The following is a 16,996-nucleotide window of genomic DNA, read 5'->3' as shown; positions in this document are numbered from 1 at the left end:
ATCAAAGGTGACTGATAACTTTGTATCTCTATTCAGGATTGATTCTCGTTGCTTCTTAAGCATGTGTTCCTCACCTGAATTGTGTTTTCTTCTATTGTGACTGCTGATATTGCTTGAAAACTTGTGGCAATACCAGTGGACTCTGGGTTACTTTGCACATCTATGGAAACGTGAGCAACTACAGAAAATGCTTCTTAAGCCCCCTGGATTTCATGCCTGTGCATAGAGAAAGAAACTGAATTATGACCTAGGATTTTTCACATAAGATTTTTCTTATGGGCTTGGCTTAGGAGACTTTTGCTGGACCCCTGAGTATGGCTGAAATTCATCTGGTGTTATAGGCAGAGAAAGTGCAGTGCAAGGCATGGAGTGGTCATCTTCTGCCCTTCAGGGAGTGCTCCCCAGCCTGAGCTGCAGGATGATCTGCTATTGCTTTCCAAATGTGTCCTTTTAAGACCAATGCTGCTCTCCCTCTTACCAGTCTGAAGTGATTCTGTTGGCTCTGGTGGAATTATTCCAGATTTCACACCTTTTTAACTGAGAGCATAAATTGACCTGTATGTGTTGCATTTCCTCTGTTTGGTAATTATTTCAAGTGCTCTCAGATTCGCTGAATTTCCATGGGCAGGCACATTTGCAGCGTGGTGTTAATAAACAGAAGGATCCTGTGATGCACAGTTTCAGGACTGCACGAGGCAGTTGCTCAGAGTTTGGCAGCCCAAACCTTGGTAAGCCCATCCTCCTGGAAGTGCTCTCCTTTGCTGCTTTGCAGCACAGGGCAGGGCAGATTGCTGGGCTCCCCTCAGCAGCCTTTGGCTCCCACCAAAGGCAGGAGCCAGTTCAGGGTTGCTGTGGTGACTGTTTGCAAAGCTCTGCCTGGAATTCATTTCAGCTACCAAGAGACTGTCTGTCACTCCATGGCTGCCACCTCCCACAAGAGCTTCATTCTGCTGCTAGACTGGAGCGTTAGTGAAATGTTCCCTGCAGACAATAGAGGCCAGTGGTCTGCTGTTTATACCAAATAAAATCCTTTTGATTTCAGAAGTTCTTCATGGAAGAGTATTTTGGCTCTAAGGTGTTGTGGCACAGGTTTTGCTGGACACTGGTAAGATCGGAGTTTTGTAGTCCAGCAGAGAGCAAGTTGCAAATTAAATCCAACTTTGATTAACTCTGCTTTTCTCTAAATAACTACAGCATGGGTTTTTTTGTTTTGTTTTGTTTTTTGTCTTTTTAAAAGCAGAATAATAGTGGAGCAAAAAGGAATGCATGCCTGAGCTATTTTCCTTTCTTTTCCCTTTCCATCAATCTTGTTTGTTGCTAATGCACTGAAGAATTAATAACTGGTACGTTAGATAAATCCTGATAAAACATTGCCCTAATGTGCTTGTAGCAGCAGTAGCATAATGAGACAGCTACTGTAAGAAAGCTAATCCTGAAAGTTAGGCCAGCCCAGGGCTAGGCAGACTAATTCTTCCAATCCCTGAAGATATTCAGGATTTTCATTCCTGATTGAGCTGCCTGTATCCTGTTTTCTTCCTCCTTTTGCATTAATCCATATTTATGTTTTCTCCTCCCCTTTTCCTCGTCTTTGCTCCCAAGTGTTCCTCAGCTTTATATATTGAGTTTCCCTTGGCACGCCAGAAATCTGCTGATGAATACCACTTGTTTGAAAGTTGCATGCAAGATTTTTCTCTGCAAGTGTTTTCCATGAAATCCAAGTGAGCGAGTATTATGTAGAACTTACCCATGGCTTCAAGCCTAACTTTTCGTTGTGTGCATATGATATTTGCAGTATACATCAGAAATACACTCAGAGAACAACAGCAAAAATTGTCTGTGCATTTGGAGCGTTGCTTGCTGGTTTGGATGTATCCAGAGGAAAAATATTTGAAGGATAGATTTAAAAAATAGGAAACAGCTTTCTGTAAAAGATGAAAGCTATTAATCATTGAAACAAATGATCAAAAGAAGTTAGGGGATCTCCACCATTCAAGCTTTGAATTCAGTAATGGATGCTTGGCTGGAGAAGAAGCACTAACGGGTGGCATTTGGCCTTTGTTCCAGAGAAGGCGATTGAAGAATTTTGCCTTCAGTGTCTTCCCCCATAACTCTTTGGATTTTCTCTCTCAAGACCAGCTCTGAGTGTTGTAGCTCCCCCGTTGTGAATTGCTGTGTGAGTGCTGGGGACATCCTGTCCTGGCCTGCCCCATGTTCCTACTTTTTTAGTCTTCAGCATTGGAAGCCGAACCATGCTGTGGTTGTGTGAAGGTTTCTTTTGCAGCTGACCCTAAATGTCTCAGAGAAGAATTAAGTTCTTTCCAAGGAAGGGAGATCCCAGAGCTGTGGTAACTCTTTAAGTGTGCTTATACGTCCTGTTTGACTGTTACATATTTCAGAAAGAGAAACATTTAGGAGCATCTTGCAGTACAGCAGAGATTTGGTGTCTTCATTTCTGAGTTCAAGCTGATGTATGTTAGCTGGAGACAAAAGACTTCATTTCTGAAATTGCTGGGTCTTGGTTGGTGTTGGGTTTTTGTTTTTTATTTCCCTCCCCTGACATGCTTAATCTTTTGTAAACCCCCTTTTGTGGTTTTGTTCAGGCAATTAATGTAGAAATGAAGGATTCTTAAATCAGGATGTGCAAGGAAGATTTGAAGTAATGCACTGATTATATAAATAATTCTTGTTGTAAATTCATTTTGATGGAGTTAATTCTTTCCCAGAGGCCGAAGACTAGTTTTGGTCCACCCACAGAGCTGTGATCAGCTAAGAAATAAAGGAGAAAAAGGCCTTGAATTAATGGAAGTTATCACGAGCGATTTTAGGGTAATAATGCCAGAAACATGCAGGATATTTTGTTTTCAATTCATGCAAAAGCTTCTGAGCTGTGATCTTAAAACTATTGGTATCCAAATCCAGTTTTCAAGCAGTACAATTGGGTCCAAAAGAAATCAGAAAGGAATGATACCTGAAAAGGATGGAGAAGAATTGTCTGGGTGGTGGGACCTTGCATAGATGAGCAAGTGTGTTTAGTGGAAGATGTATTTTAGATTATTTTTTCAGGTTTTCCACGAATAGTGTTCAAATATAGCTTTCTCTATGACACTTGCCCATTTACTAATAAATAGGGTCCAGTGACTGTCATCCTGATGGACTCTTACTGCTTCTGACAGTGCTTTGTGAGGTGCTGGCTTCACAAAGCATAAACAACACTCCAAAATCTAAATAATTTGGAAAATCCCATTTGTTGTACTTCATTTGTCTGCTTCTCTATTGCTTAACCAGTGACCTAATAATCCTGTCCATGTGTTTAGACTGCAGGTCTCCAGAAAAAACCAACAATCACAAAGAAACTAAATCCTGGCAAATTCCCAGGATTTTCAAAAGATTATGCACATTGTGCACACTGCAGGGACAGTGGCAGCCTATTTTCTTCTTTAATAAATTATTTTATTTGCAAGGTTTTCTAATCTCATTCGTCTCTGCCCTTACATTGGTTTGCCATATTTTGCATCAGAAAGTGAAAGCACTGTTGTCCAGGGGTGACTTTAGCATGGGGCCAGGTGAGCACGGGCATGCAGTTGTCATAACTTAGGGACTGGCAGTTTCTGGTTTATTTTCTGGCTCTGCTTCGTGGCTGCAGCAGGAGTTGTGTTGTGTTGTGTTGGTTAAACTGCATTATCACCACATCTCTGAGCTCCATCGAGGATGTGTAAATGAAGTCAGCATGATGCAGACAGAGCTGGTAGATGATCTGCCTTGCAGCTCTGGGCAGCAAGAGTAGGCTTGTCTTGCAATATCACTTGATTTAAGTGGTTTCTTTACCCCTCTGCATGAATTTGGACAGAATGAAATTCCTACTGTCTGGTTTTCCATGAGTTGCTCTCCAGGTTCTGCTTCCAAGTTTGGTGGAAAAAAGCCAGCTATGGCTCAAGGACTGTTGTACCATTCCAGCGAGGAAATAGTTAAATATAATTTCAATGTGTCATTTACATTTGAGCCTAACGAGATTATAACTGGAGCTGTGTGAAAATGACTTTTTGGTGCTATTTTCACATAAACTGACTATTTATTTATTTATTTTGTTCTGGGGTTATTTCACACCCCAAGGGTTTCATTTTTGTTGGTTGTTTTATTAATGTAAAAATACTCATTTTCACACCCAAATGTGTGATTATTTAAAATGCTGCTTCTATTCATTGTGCACTGACTTGCAACCTAAAGGCAAATATTCAAATGTCTGGAGCTTGATAACTCCATGGTGGTTTTGGCTGGCTTTTTCAAACTCAGAAATTACTGGGAAGAGAAATGGGCAGTGAGTAAATCAAAGTGGTGTAAGGGCTGCATTCCCATGCCTGCCTCTTGGCATCTAAGGATGGGTCTCAGGTTATTCTAGCACCCTCTGTAGAGTGATGTCCTGTCTCGGCCCCATTTAGAGCCTCTCCCAGCATGGTAGTGCCAAAATGCTGGAGCAGGACCCTCACCTCTGTGGCCCTGTGTGATTTTAAATAGCCCCTGACTCTGTCCTGCAGGGAGGAATAATGTGGATGACAGCACAGAGGCAGAATTGCAGCAGTGTTGGTGCAAAAGTCTCTGGTCTTTGCTCATTCCCACCCACCCTTTTCCTCTGCTTTGGCTGGTGTGAGCCACAGAGAACAGGGATACAAAATGCTCTTTACCATCATCTCCCCTTCTCTGGGAACAGATTGGTTAAAACACAGCTTAAAATGTTTTATTGGTTTGTTTTTTGTTGTTTTATTTTTTTTTCCTAAATTGGACTGATTTTTAAGTGTCTAAATGTGATGTAAAATCAGTGTCCAGGGCTCTGCATTTTGTAATAAGTGAATGTTTTGCTGATTTCTTGCTAGAATATCTGCAACCATGCCAATTTGCATGCCTGTATGTGTGTTAGATTGCTGGCAAAGAAATGCTGAATGCCGATAATTGTATACTGGTTTTCAAGCCTGATTTAAGTAATTTTGATTTTTAATTCATTCTGTGCTTCCTTTTTATTTCTGCACATGTGTAGTAATGTCCTGTAATGTTGTTGCCTAAAATAAGCAGTAAGAAATGAAGTTGAGATGGCCGCTGTAAAGGGAAAATGACATTTTTTTCTTTGATCCTTATTTTTTTTCTCAGTAAAAGAATAAGTCTCTGTATACAGAATGCTCAAAAAATATTGCATTCACTATCTTGCTGCTAATTTATACACAAAAACCAGCATGGCTGTGGGGAGCCTACAAAGCTCAGGAAAGTGATATTTAGACATTCTGCACAAGAATATTTTTGTGTTTGAGGAGCACTGAGCAGGCACCACTCCAGGCCAGGGGTGTTCAGCAGCTCTTGTGCTTTGGCATCCAGTTGTGTGAAATTCTGGTTGAGATCCTGCAGTCAAGTTGTGTTAGGAGATGAAGAAACCTCTGCCCATGTGTTGAGAAAAAGGGTGAAAAATCTATACAAGTAATGTTAATTCTGTGTGATAAACCCAGGGTGTTTGTTCTGTCCTTCCTTCAGCAAAATACTTGAGGTCATGGATTGATCAGCAGTGCAGGAAATCTTTGTTTCACCATATGTCTGTGAATACTCTAGCAAATTATTAAAAGTTTTGGTTTTCTGGTTTCTTTTGATTAGGAATCTGAGAAAATGGGGCTAATTGAGAGAATCCAAAGGGTCCAAGAGATCATCATAACTGTTCAAAACAGCCTGGAAGAAATAGCATCGTTTGGAGAGAGGATTAAAAAGTAAGTAATAATTTTTTCTTGCTTGACCATGATTTGAACTGAAGCAGAATCAAGGGGATCAAGGTGGAGTAATTAGCTTGCTCCAAAAATGGCTACAGGGTACAGCAGGATAAGCTGGCCAGTCCCACCACTGCTTCTTCTCTTACAGTCTTTTATTCCAAAAAACCTTTGCAGAGCATGGAGAGGAGATGCAGTGTTCTTTACTGATGTTGCTTTCATGTTTGCCTGAATTTCTGCTCTCGCTTGTTTATGATGGGATGGGGAGTCACAGATGCCTAAATACTGCTTGGAGATGTGGGCACAGAAGCACCAGACATTTCTTCCCTGTCCCACCCCAGAAAGTGGCTACTGATGGTCAGTGTTGCCTTTCCCACGCCCTCCCCATCCTGACCTGGCTGTGGGGGTTACCAGTCACTTGTGTCCCTGGCCAACACACTGATCTTCTGTCTTTGCCATTTTGAGCTGTCTGCTTCCTGCTGGAAGGAAAAAAAAAAAACCCAAAGGGGGTTTTCAGGGTCTCATGGCAAGGCAGGGAGCACAGAGGGTATTCCTGACCTTACAAAGAAGGGAGGTGAAGAGCCTTAAAAAAAAAAAAATCCCACACATAAACACACACAAACCTTTTACAGCTCAGTCTTTATTGGAGCTTAATTGATCCATATTGTTGTCTGTTTTGAACACAAAGTGATGGTTTGTGACCGAGCCTCACTTTAATGAGGAGCTGGGTTCAAGCTAAAAATACAGCAACCACATGTGCTGTGGTGACACCCCAGCTGGGGTGGAAGTGGCCCAAAGATGTATTCCAGTCTATGAACAGGGCACTGTTCTGCCCAGCTGCGTGGCAGGAAGGCTCAAAGCGCTTAAACACTATTAATTCTTGTATTCATTTTGGTGACAATGGCCTTAAAGAACACATTGGGTATTAATGTGGACGCCCGATGTAATTTCAGAAGAATTCTGTTGTAGCTCGGCAGTGATGTGCCATTAAAAAAATTGCTATCAGAGTTTTTTTTGTAAGTGACAGACTGAATTGTGCTACAGTTTCCGTCTGTCACTCCAGTTACACAATCATAGGGAGTTTTCATAGTTTAACTCAATTGAGCTGTTTTGCTATTTTTTTTTTTGCTTTAACTTAAGCTACGTTGATTGATAATGATGGGTCCTCTCCCACCTATTTTTACTTAATATTTAATATGTCTATTGAAGCTTAAATGTAATTCTTGAAGCGTCCTATTAATTTTATCTGTCAAGGGAAGTTTGTCTTATTTTATAGCCTGATAAGTGGTCCAGATTCATTCTCTCTTCTTTCTACTCCCCATCATTGTGATATGCTGAAGTTAGCAGGCAGATTGTGTGAAACAGAGATCCACAAATCCACCTGTGGACTAATGGAGTCCAGGTATCTCAACATTTGGTGCGGGGCATAGGGTTATGTCTTACAAGGGCACAGGGGGACAAAGTAATTTCAGAGATGTGTTAGCAGTGGCTTCTCACCTTCAGTCCATCATTGAATTGCAGATGAGAGGTCTGAGTGAAATAAAATCTTGTTTTTCACTACAATGTGGCCAAAGTCTGAAATGCTGTAGTAACTGAGCCTCTCAAGAGTCCTCCTCTTGGGAAAAATCCAATGGGGATTGTTGGAATGCAGAAGCTTGGGCTCCTGCTGGCTTATTAGAGCTTATCCAAGCCAGCCTCCTATATTCAGTGTAGTAAAGAATTGCTGATAATATAAAGATATAAGAATATATATATATGTAGACAGATTTATATAGAATATTATGGCCGTAATGTTATACAGAGAAATTGCTCAAACTGCTCTTTCACAGTTTGGGCATCATAATTAATCCAGTGCAGGTTATTTGTTGGGGTTCACTCTGGCTCCCTGCCACTCCTGGGTGGTGCACTGGGCACACAGCTGGTGTCATCTCCAGTGTGGCCCAGTGGAGCTGGCTCAGCCCCATCTCCAGATCAGATAATCTGCTCATGAATAATGGAGAGCTGGCTGGCCAGCAGAGAGGTGTAACAAGTGTGACGCATAGAAGAAGAAACAAAAACAACTCACTTACATGCCTAACAACTTCACTGAGTTCCCCAGGGCTCCTCTCCTCTTTCCTTATCGTGGTGTCTGCCTCTCAGATATCTCCCTCAATCCATTATAACATCCAGATATGGGAGTCTGCTTCTCCACCTTCCAAAGGGTCTGCAATTTACAGCATATCTGAGTGCAGTGAGCACTGCAAAGGGTCATTAAATTATTATTGGGTATCAGAGCACAAGCAGTGTCCAAGAACAGAAGTGTTGAGAGGGATTGTGTTTTTTCCTTACAGCACATTCAACTGGACGGTGCCTTTCCTCTCTGTCCTGGCCTGCTTGGTCCTGGCAGCAGCAACAGTTATTTTGTATTTTATACCACTGAGGTACATTGTTTTAATCTGGGGTAAGTACTCCACTGTGTCTCATTTGTATGAGGTAAATACAATATATGTCTACGGAGTGAAATCAAACAAGCTTTAAACGACCTGTTACACAGACAAACAAGTGCTGTTGTTTAGAGGTGAATAAAGATGTTACGAACTTCTTAAAATTACCATTTCTCCCCCCTGGGTTATCCGATAATTTGCTTTTCTTAGGGTTCTTTGTAAGTTTCCAGCAGCACCACAAGAAGAGCATTAGCCTAGATAAGCTACTTTCAGTGTTATTATTCTTCTGCAGGAAAGTAATTAGCTCCCTGGTGCTGGAGCTCTCCAGCTGGGAAGTGGTAGGAAGTGGACAAGATGTGTTTGCAGAGCTGGACCATGTAGATTTGGACCCTGGGAGCCTTTTGGGTCTGAGTATCCTGGCAGTCAGGACAAGCTGTGCCCAGTGGGACACACTGAGCATCTCCTTTTGTCATGAGTCAGAAGGTATTTATGAAGATACATATAATGAACTAAAAGAGGAGCCTTTAAAAAGTAAAACTTTCCTGGTGGCATTATGAAGAAATGGGAGATCATCTTTCACAGAAGGAGATGGCATTCAAGGGCATAGATAGGACTAAGGGGAATGGCTTTAAACAGAAAGAGGGCAGGGTTAGATTAGATGTGAGGAAGAAATTCTTCACTGTGAGGGTGATTCATCACACTCTGGCACAGGGTGCCCAGAGAAGCTGTGGCTGCCCCATCCCTGGAAGTGTCCAAGGCCTGGCTGGACAGGGCTTGGAACAACCTGGTCTAGTAGAAGGTGTCCTACCTGTGGCAGGGGGTTGGATTGAGATGGTTTTTAAGATGCTTTCCAACTCAAACGACTCTATGATTCCAGCTGCTGAGGACTTTCTGCATCTCCAAATGACCTTATTTAGGGTGCTAACTTTTATCTCAGCCTTGAGGTAGAAAGATGTGGAGAACATAGTGCAGGTAAATCCTCACTGACCCACAGAAGCTCAGCCCCAGTGTGGCTCTGACTTGTAGGGACCCCTGTCACCCCTGGGGCTGAGCCATCAGCTGCTGTCTTGGATGTAGAAAAGGGAGGGAATGAGAAGGTGACATTAAAAAAAAAAAAGCCATTCTTGGGCAACAGCAACAAAGAAATAAAGGATTAAAACAAACAAAAGAAAGGGCAAAAGGAAAGGGGAGAAATTGCTGGGAGTAAAAAGTTCAGTAAGAAAATATTGTTGTTCTTGTATGGAAGACATGGTGAGTACATGAAAACTATACATCCATTCAACATCATCTAGAGTGACAGGGCCTTCAAATATGATACATGTTAAACAACTACCCTGTGGCAAGGCCTCAAAAGACCTTATGGTATTTTCTGTTTTTTAAAAATCAGGTACACAGAAAATTGTGTTGTCATTTTGCTGCAAGTATATGGCTTAAAAACTGAATCTCAGACGTGGAGCAGGTACATTTCAAGGAGAGGAGCAGCCATCACATTTGAAATCATTTTCAGGGAAACCACTATGAGATTTTTGGACAGGGGCATGATGGAACTGAATGCTGTATTATGATCCTCAGAGGAAACTAACATTTGAATTTTTTGCTATTCTTTAAAACGGGTTAGCTGATTTTCTTTACCTAGAAGACCTTAAGAGAGGCAAGAGAAGACCTTATGAACTTCATAATGTGAATATTACACTCCCATGGATCCTCTGTCCAGTCTAGGGACTACCTCTGCCAAATGAAGCTTAACTAAGTCCATGGAGATGGACGGATATTGCTGTATTTATTAAGTCTAATTATTCATATAAAGATCAAACTAAAGTAAACCTTCTGATAAGGTTTCACAATGTAATTCAGCATCATAATATGGGCAGCTTGGCAAATGTGGCTCTGCAAAAAGGGGATAAACCATGAGGGATGGGGAAGGGAAACTTTCATTTTCTGAAGAGATGGAAGGGAAAAAAAAATTTTTTTCCCAATTATTGTCTGAGCCTTCTAGTTGATCGTGTAGGGTAGCAGATTTAACAGCACACTTGGTTTTCAGTGTGTGCGTTCCCTCTGTTGTATCCCCCAGAATGAATCATGCTGGAACCGCTTTTCACCATGTTGTTGGCAACACATGATCCCAAAAGTTGAGAATACCTTCATCAATAATGTCCTCTAACTTCCTCCAGGAAGCACTTGTGAGTGATTCCACGTGACAGGGAGCATGTGTGTGGCTTTGAGTCTGAGGCACTGTTTTCACACTAATTTTTACTTGTGAATTCCCTTTCCCTTTTTCACCTCGCCTGAACAAATTTAGAGGGAGGGAGTAGAAAAGGGTCGCGTTATTTTGTTTGCCTTTATTTTTTTTTTTTCTTTTATCCCAGGCATAAATAAATTTACTAAGAGGCTTAGAAATCCCTATGCCATCGACAATAATGAGCTACTAGATTTCCTCTCCAGGGTACCATCTGATGTTCAAAAGGTAAGTAATGAATGGCCACAGCCAACAGAGACAAGGAGTGACACTGAGAGCGGCTGGGTGCTCCTGTTTGGGAACACAATGCCAAAGACTTTTGAATAACAGAGATAAGGAATCTGGGGAAAATCCACAAAGGGAGGGGGAGAGAGTGTTAGAAGAGAGGGGGGCCAAAATCCTTTGTCAGAAGGATAAAATGATTGCAGAAAAATTATCCTGAAAAGACCTACTTAAAAATGATCTGGAAAATCACTCAGCATGGTTACTGAGCTATGGTTTTTGTCACCTTTCTGCTCTGGTATTTGTACAGAGGGAGGAGAAAAATAGTCTCTTTGATAGAGATAACCATCCAAAAGGATTTGCTGAATTCTTCTTTTTCTCAAGATAGGGGGAGGAATGAGGGGAATTATTTCTGTGACATTGTGCTTGAGCTCCAGGGCCTCCTTTGGACAATGCCCTGCTCATCTTTTCCTTTAAAGAAAACCCTGAAACGTGTATAAAATACTGTACAGTTGATCAGATCAATCTTCTACCATTATGGAATTATAAGTTTTAATCTAACCAGAATCTATCCTCCCTCAGTTTCAGTCAAGTCTTGTCTCTTCTCCCATTACTTTGAAACAACAACATGGTCTTCAGTAATCTCGCCTATCTTCCTGGAAATTATCTGAACAGTAAATCCTTTTGAATGTCACGATCTGTTTATTTCTCTTGGAGGAGGGAAAATAGTCTTGCTGGGTAATGAAGCCACACAATATAAAGGATTCTTTCTTTTGTTTTAACTAACTGAAATCTGTGTCCCCAGGCCCTGATCCTGATGTGCAGGATCCCTCTGACATTTTACCTTTCTCTGTGAATCGTGGCCCTTTCCCTGTGAGGTGCTGCTCACTGGGAATAAGGGAATCACAATCTCACCTGTAGTGGCTTTATGCTACTGGAGACAGAAACTGAATTGCTCACATGCAGTGTTGAGGCGTCTGCTAGAAACAGGGTTAGAAAAAGCTTCTGGTGACATTTATCTCAAGAGGCCACCAGACTAGTTAGTGGCAGCACTAATAACTGGAAAGAAATCTCACCATGAGCTGGTGGGAGGGAAAAAGGCTGAGAGGAACAATCATAGAGCCATTAAGCTTCAATGTTTTTTTATTTGTTGTCGTTGCTCTTGTGGAGGCCACTGGGTTTCCAGTGATGGTTTGCATATGCCCTTTAAGTATTTATGTTTAAAGATAAGCTGCTTTTCTATTTATGCTTTATTTAACATTTGCACTTACAACATTTCCTTGAATGGTTTCTATCATATTGGGATGCTTTGAGCTCTCCAAGGAAAAAGATCACCATTTTCTGTGGGAGGAATGATAAAAATTCCTTGGATGGGACAAATCCTGGAGTTTTCCACTACTACTGAAAATAGTGGCAGCCACACAGTTTAGGGACAAGTCATCCATGGAAGCTGCAAAGCCCCTCTGTCTGCTTTGTTTTATGTGCTGTCAATGCATCAGCATTTCGCTGGGGTGCTGCAGTGAGTTAGAAATTACTCCTGTCTGTACAGTACCCATTAACAACCAACATGTGTTAGACAAAAGATAGAGGAGGAGTGAAAAAGGTGGCGTGTTCAGCCAAATTTTCCCCATGATTTCAGTGGGAATACTTTTGTCTCACACAACAGACAATTTGGACATAACACCATCCTTGATAGTTTACCACACATGTTTTAATCATTACATTGTGTATAAATTTGTTTTGAAAGGAGGAGGTAGCTTTGTCCAGGTTCTATTTGGGAGAATACTTTTCTTTTTTGAAATTATTAAGTATTTCAACTTCCCAGGGTCTGTATATGGTTTTGACAACTGTCATCTTACTGTCTATTGGGATCCACTTGAATTGAGACTCCTGAGAGAAGTTTATTAAACTAATAGGTTAATGCCAGGAAGATAAGAAAAACAATTCCCAAACCAAAACAAACCCAAATGATCGCTGGACTCAGGTAGAACCCCATGTATCTCATTAGAAAAATCTGCTTTTAATATTTTTGTTTCAAGAAATGATGCATGACTTCTCAAATCCTTCCTGCAATTAATCCCCCATGTTCCTGTGTTTAGAAAATGATTCATTACTTTTGAACCTTCCTTAGTTTCCCTGGGTTTGTCCCGGGGGAGCCATTAGCACACGCTGCAGTGAGCTAGAGTTACCTAAGTGCAGACGTCATGCCTGTTTGTTTTTACAGGTGCAGCACGCTGAATTGAAACCATCCAACAGCTCCAGCCCCATCAGGAAGAAGCGGAGTACAATATAGGATGCTGTGGAGTTTGGGAATGCAGCACCTCCGTGTGCACACACAGCACCCCTGCCCTCCTTCTTGCCTCAGAACAACACTAGAGTCACTGCCACAGACTTTCTGCTTCTTGGAAGATGTGGTTTTTTTGATAAACACCTATCTTGGGGTTCTTTTCTGGGTTGTCTTTTTTTGTCGTGGAATCCCAAAAAAGAGCAACATGAAATGTGAATTAGTTTGTGGGACGAGGAGGAGAATGGGAGAGGATGGTGCAACTGCACCTTTTATTTTTCTTCTTTTTTTTTTTTTTTTTTCTCCCCTTGATTGCAGAGACAAGGCTGGATGTGACAGCACTCCCTGGGTTGTGTAGGAAGAGATAACTCTGCTTAGTGTAGCAGATCAGCTGAGCTGATGTGAGGAGATGCTCTGAACCAGTTTTCAACATATCCAACAGATTTACATTAAGTTATGAAAGCTATTCTTCTCCGAGTTAAATCACTGTGCTTAGAAAATTTTTAGGATTCTGGGTTAGCTCCAGTGTCCCCCCATTTAGGACTGCTGGCAGCCCCTGGCCCAGCACCTGTCCCCACTGCTTGTGCCACTGCCCTGTCCCTGTCCCACCTCATGGCCTCTGTCCTGTACTCAGAGGCTTTGAGCAGCCCCTGTCCCCCAGCCCTGTGTCCCAGGTCAGTGAGACCAGCCTTGTGCTGCTGCTGAAGGGCCTGGACAGCACCGACATGGGCCAGGGGCTCCAGGTTAAGGTTAGAGACTCAAGAAGTTCTCGGGTTCCACTCTGGGTTCTTGAGGGTCTAGTTCCAGGGTCTAGAGGTTCAGGGTTCAGGTTTTAGGGTTTGGGTTTTAGGGGTTCAGGGTTTGGGTTTTAGGGTTCAGGTTCAGTTTTTAGGGTTTAGGTTTGGGGTTCCGGTTTTGGGTTCAGGTTTTGAGTTTTAGGTTTCAGGATTTGGGTTTTAGGGTTCAGGTTGGTGTCTAGAGTTCGGGGTTTGGGATTTAGGGCTTGGGTTCCAAATTAGGGTTTCAGAGGTTTGGGTTTTAGGGTTCGGGTTTTCAGGTTAGGATTTTTCAGTTCAGGTTTTAGGGTTTGGGTTGAGGTTAATGTTAGAGGTTCTAGCAGCTCTAGCTTTTCTAGTTCTAGAGGGCCTAGAGGCTCTAGCTCAGGTTCTGGAGGTTGTAGTTAGGGTTCTAGAGTTTTCCTGCCAACCAGATGACTCCATTCTGGACTGTGACCATTATCTGATCCGGGTTTTTGCCCCAACTGGGTGACTCCATTCTGGACTTCGGGTTTTATGGTCCGGATTTGGGTTTTAGGTTCGGAAGTTCAGGTTTTAGGGTTCAGGTCGGTTTTTAGGGTTTGGGTTCCAGGTTAGGGTTAGAGTTTCTAGAGGTTCTAGGGCTCTAGAGCTCCTTGTTTGGATGCTAGAGGCTCTAATTATAGAGGGTCTAGAGGTTCCAGCTTTGGGTTATAGAGGTTCTAGGTTTGTAGTCTGGCTTCTAGAGGTTCTAGGGATTTGGGATTTAGGGTTTGGGTTCCGGTTCCACGTTAGAATTCTAGTTGCGGGTTAGAGTTCCAGTTCTGGGTTGGGGATTGGGTTAGGGTTTTGGTTCCAGGTTAGAGTTCCGGGTTAGGGCTCTGGGTTAGGGTTGAGTCTTTGATACCCATCTTCTGTTCAAGCAGTGTACATTTTAAAAATTTTTCAAGCAGTGTACATTTTAAAAAGGTTTTTATCATAATTAGCAGAAAGAGCTAGGAACTCCAAGAGTATCTCCATATTTCATTCAGCACATGTGCATTTTTCCTTTTTTATTTTAAGCCCAGCCTGTGGTGAACTCTTTGTATACTGGAATCATCAGAGATCCATTGCTGGCAATGGATGCATGAAAAACTTATGCCATGAAAGGATTAAGAGAAAAGACTAACTCAGTGACTGAAAGACTCTGTTGGCTTGCCTTTTATAATTCCATCTCATCAGATATCTTCAGCATAGCTGTTGTTTTCCTGTCTAAATCCAGAGGGGTCAACACTACAGATCCAAGAGGAAAAAAAAAGACACCTACTTTATAGCCTTAAAGAAACAAGTGCTTGTGCAGAAAGAGAACACGTGCCCAAAGAAATGCTTGTGCAACAGTGTGCAGGCTTTGGTCCACCACTGATGTCTTGCAGTCTTTCCTGGTGGTTCACAAGGAGAGGACCCAAAAGTGAAGTCAAGTGGAAACAGCAGTGGAAAGACAGAAGAAAGGACCCCATTTTGTGTTCTGTGGAAAATGTGATTTCCTGCTTGCTTACCAATCTTTTAGCAGTTGTGTGTTTGCTTTATGTATTTCAGAAAGCCAGCATTAGTCAGGTTGTTTGACTGGGGAAACTAAAACAAAAGATCATGTGTAAAACCTGCTTAAATTCGGTGATACTGCAGCCCTTGGTCCTTTAGGTGCTGTGGGACATTTTGGCAGTGACTTGTCACCACAAGTCATGGGTGGTAGCACGAGAGCTGGAGTTATTGCTTATGATTCCCAGGCAGGGATTACCACCAGGATTCCCTGGGCTAGTTGGCAGTACAAAGAAATACAGAAGCCTGAGAGAAGGAATTCTTTTTGGAAAAAAAAAAATAGACTTTGAAAGTCATCTAATAAAAGGTAAAATAGTTTAAACCTTGCCTATGGATTGATGATCCAGATGGAGTTGTGTGTGGTTCCATAGCACAATCCTGTGGGCTTGTTTCAGGAATCTGAAGAAGGGAAATTAACAGCAGACTATCTTCCACTGGGTTATTAGCCAGATTCAGTAGTTTTACATAAGTTTATTTTTTGAAGTCCCACTGTGCCTTTGAATAAGGACAAGGCACATTTTCGTATACTTGATTGGCTAAAGAATGTATTTTGCTCATGCAAAGCTGTGTGTAGCTGCAAATGGAAGGATTGAGGAAAGATTATCCTGGTTTAAAAAGCCACAAAAATGCCTCTTTGTTTGCACGTGTGCTTGTGTACCCATGCTTATACAGAGTTGTGTATAAAGAGTGCATGTATAATGTATTTATAGGCGAGTGTGTGGGGGAAAATGGGTGAATATACAGATTTAAAAACCTTGAAAATGTTTATGAAAAATGCCAAAGATTCTAAAGCTTATCATCTCGCGTCTGTTCTTCTTCATTTTGTATCTTTCCCGGCATGTCTCTCTGGCTGAGCCAGATCTCTGCATGATTTGATTTACTTCAACTTAATGAAGCTGGTTGGAAAGAGCCTTGTAGAAATTACAAAATCTCCAGTAAATCTCCTTCTTGTACATACAATAGACGTCCACGGAACCCTTTTGTTAAACCAGTTTCTCAATCTTCTCTGTAAACAATGCCTCATTGTCTCGCTCAAAACTATCATCTGGTTTATCATACTGTAATCTTGTCATTTTGTAAGGACCAAAGTCAGGCATATTTAAGGAGGCGTGTGGGATCTGATCGTTGATTTGAGTGAAAACATTCAACTGCAGGAAAAAAACTGTTTATTTATTCAGAAATTTGGATTGATGGTTTAGTAGTTTGGGGGGGTTTTCTTTAGGTTTTTCCACGTGGAACTGATTTTTGTTCAGGAGATGGGGTGATATTGTTTCTTCTCTTTTTTTTTCTTCTTTTGTGTAGATATGTTGGGTTTCAGAATAATTTGTGTTAATTTTTATGCTGGAGACATACCAAATGAAGGGGTTTGGATGGTCCAGTAGGTATATATATTGTGATGAGCTCTTTATTTTGATAAATGCTGTTTGAAATGCAATAAACATTTGAGGTTAAACTGATGCTTTTAATTTGTCTGGATTAGGAGATATGTTTCACATTCTTTGCAAAATGCTGTGCTATAATATTTACTATCTGACAAGGTAAGTAAGGACATCCCTTGGCAGTGCAGTGTCACAATTCACACTGGAGTTTGCTTGGAGTAAGGAGTGTAAGTGCATCTCCTGCTGCAGCAAGAAATGAGGTAAAGCCTCATCTCAACCTGCCTACAACCCTATATTGGAATTTCCTAGGCTCTACTTAAAGGGAAGGAGGATTATGTGTACTTACTGCATAGTCCACCTATCCAACTCTAATTCAGATTTAAC

The 16,996-nt window shown here is 41.6% G+C and overlaps 1 protein-coding gene and 1 long non-coding RNA gene across 2 annotated transcripts in view; both read left to right on the top strand.

Moving 5' to 3' along the window:
• MCTP2 (multiple C2 and transmembrane domain containing 2) overlaps nucleotides 1–13,748 on the top strand; it is a 100,929-nt gene extending 87,181 nt beyond the window's left edge. Inside the window, exons 19-22 of the mRNA XM_066328277.1 lie at nucleotides 5,632–5,741; nucleotides 8,069–8,178; nucleotides 10,528–10,625; nucleotides 12,844–13,748. Coding sequence (XP_066184374.1) covers nucleotides 5,632–5,741; nucleotides 8,069–8,178; nucleotides 10,528–10,625; nucleotides 12,844–12,912 — 387 coding nt within the window. The 3' untranslated portion in view covers nucleotides 12,913–13,748. The remainder of the gene's footprint in view (nucleotides 1–5,631; nucleotides 5,742–8,068; nucleotides 8,179–10,527; nucleotides 10,626–12,843) is intronic.
• A 34-nt stretch (nucleotides 13,749–13,782) lies between these two features.
• Nucleotides 13,783–16,691, top strand: LOC136366961 (uncharacterized). The gene is made up of 2 exons (XR_010744612.1): nucleotides 13,783–14,013; nucleotides 14,047–16,691. It is a non-coding gene; the product is annotated as an uncharacterized lncRNA (long non-coding RNA).
• The last annotated feature ends 305 nt before the right edge of the window (nucleotides 16,692–16,996 follow it).

The sequence above is a fragment of the Sylvia atricapilla genome, chromosome 13 (genome assembly GCF_009819655.1).
Source record: "Sylvia atricapilla isolate bSylAtr1 chromosome 13, bSylAtr1.pri, whole genome shotgun sequence".
Classification (NCBI taxonomy): Eukaryota; Metazoa; Chordata; class Aves; order Passeriformes; family Sylviidae; genus Sylvia; species Sylvia atricapilla.
This window is presented reverse-complemented; position numbering and strand designations above follow the sequence as displayed.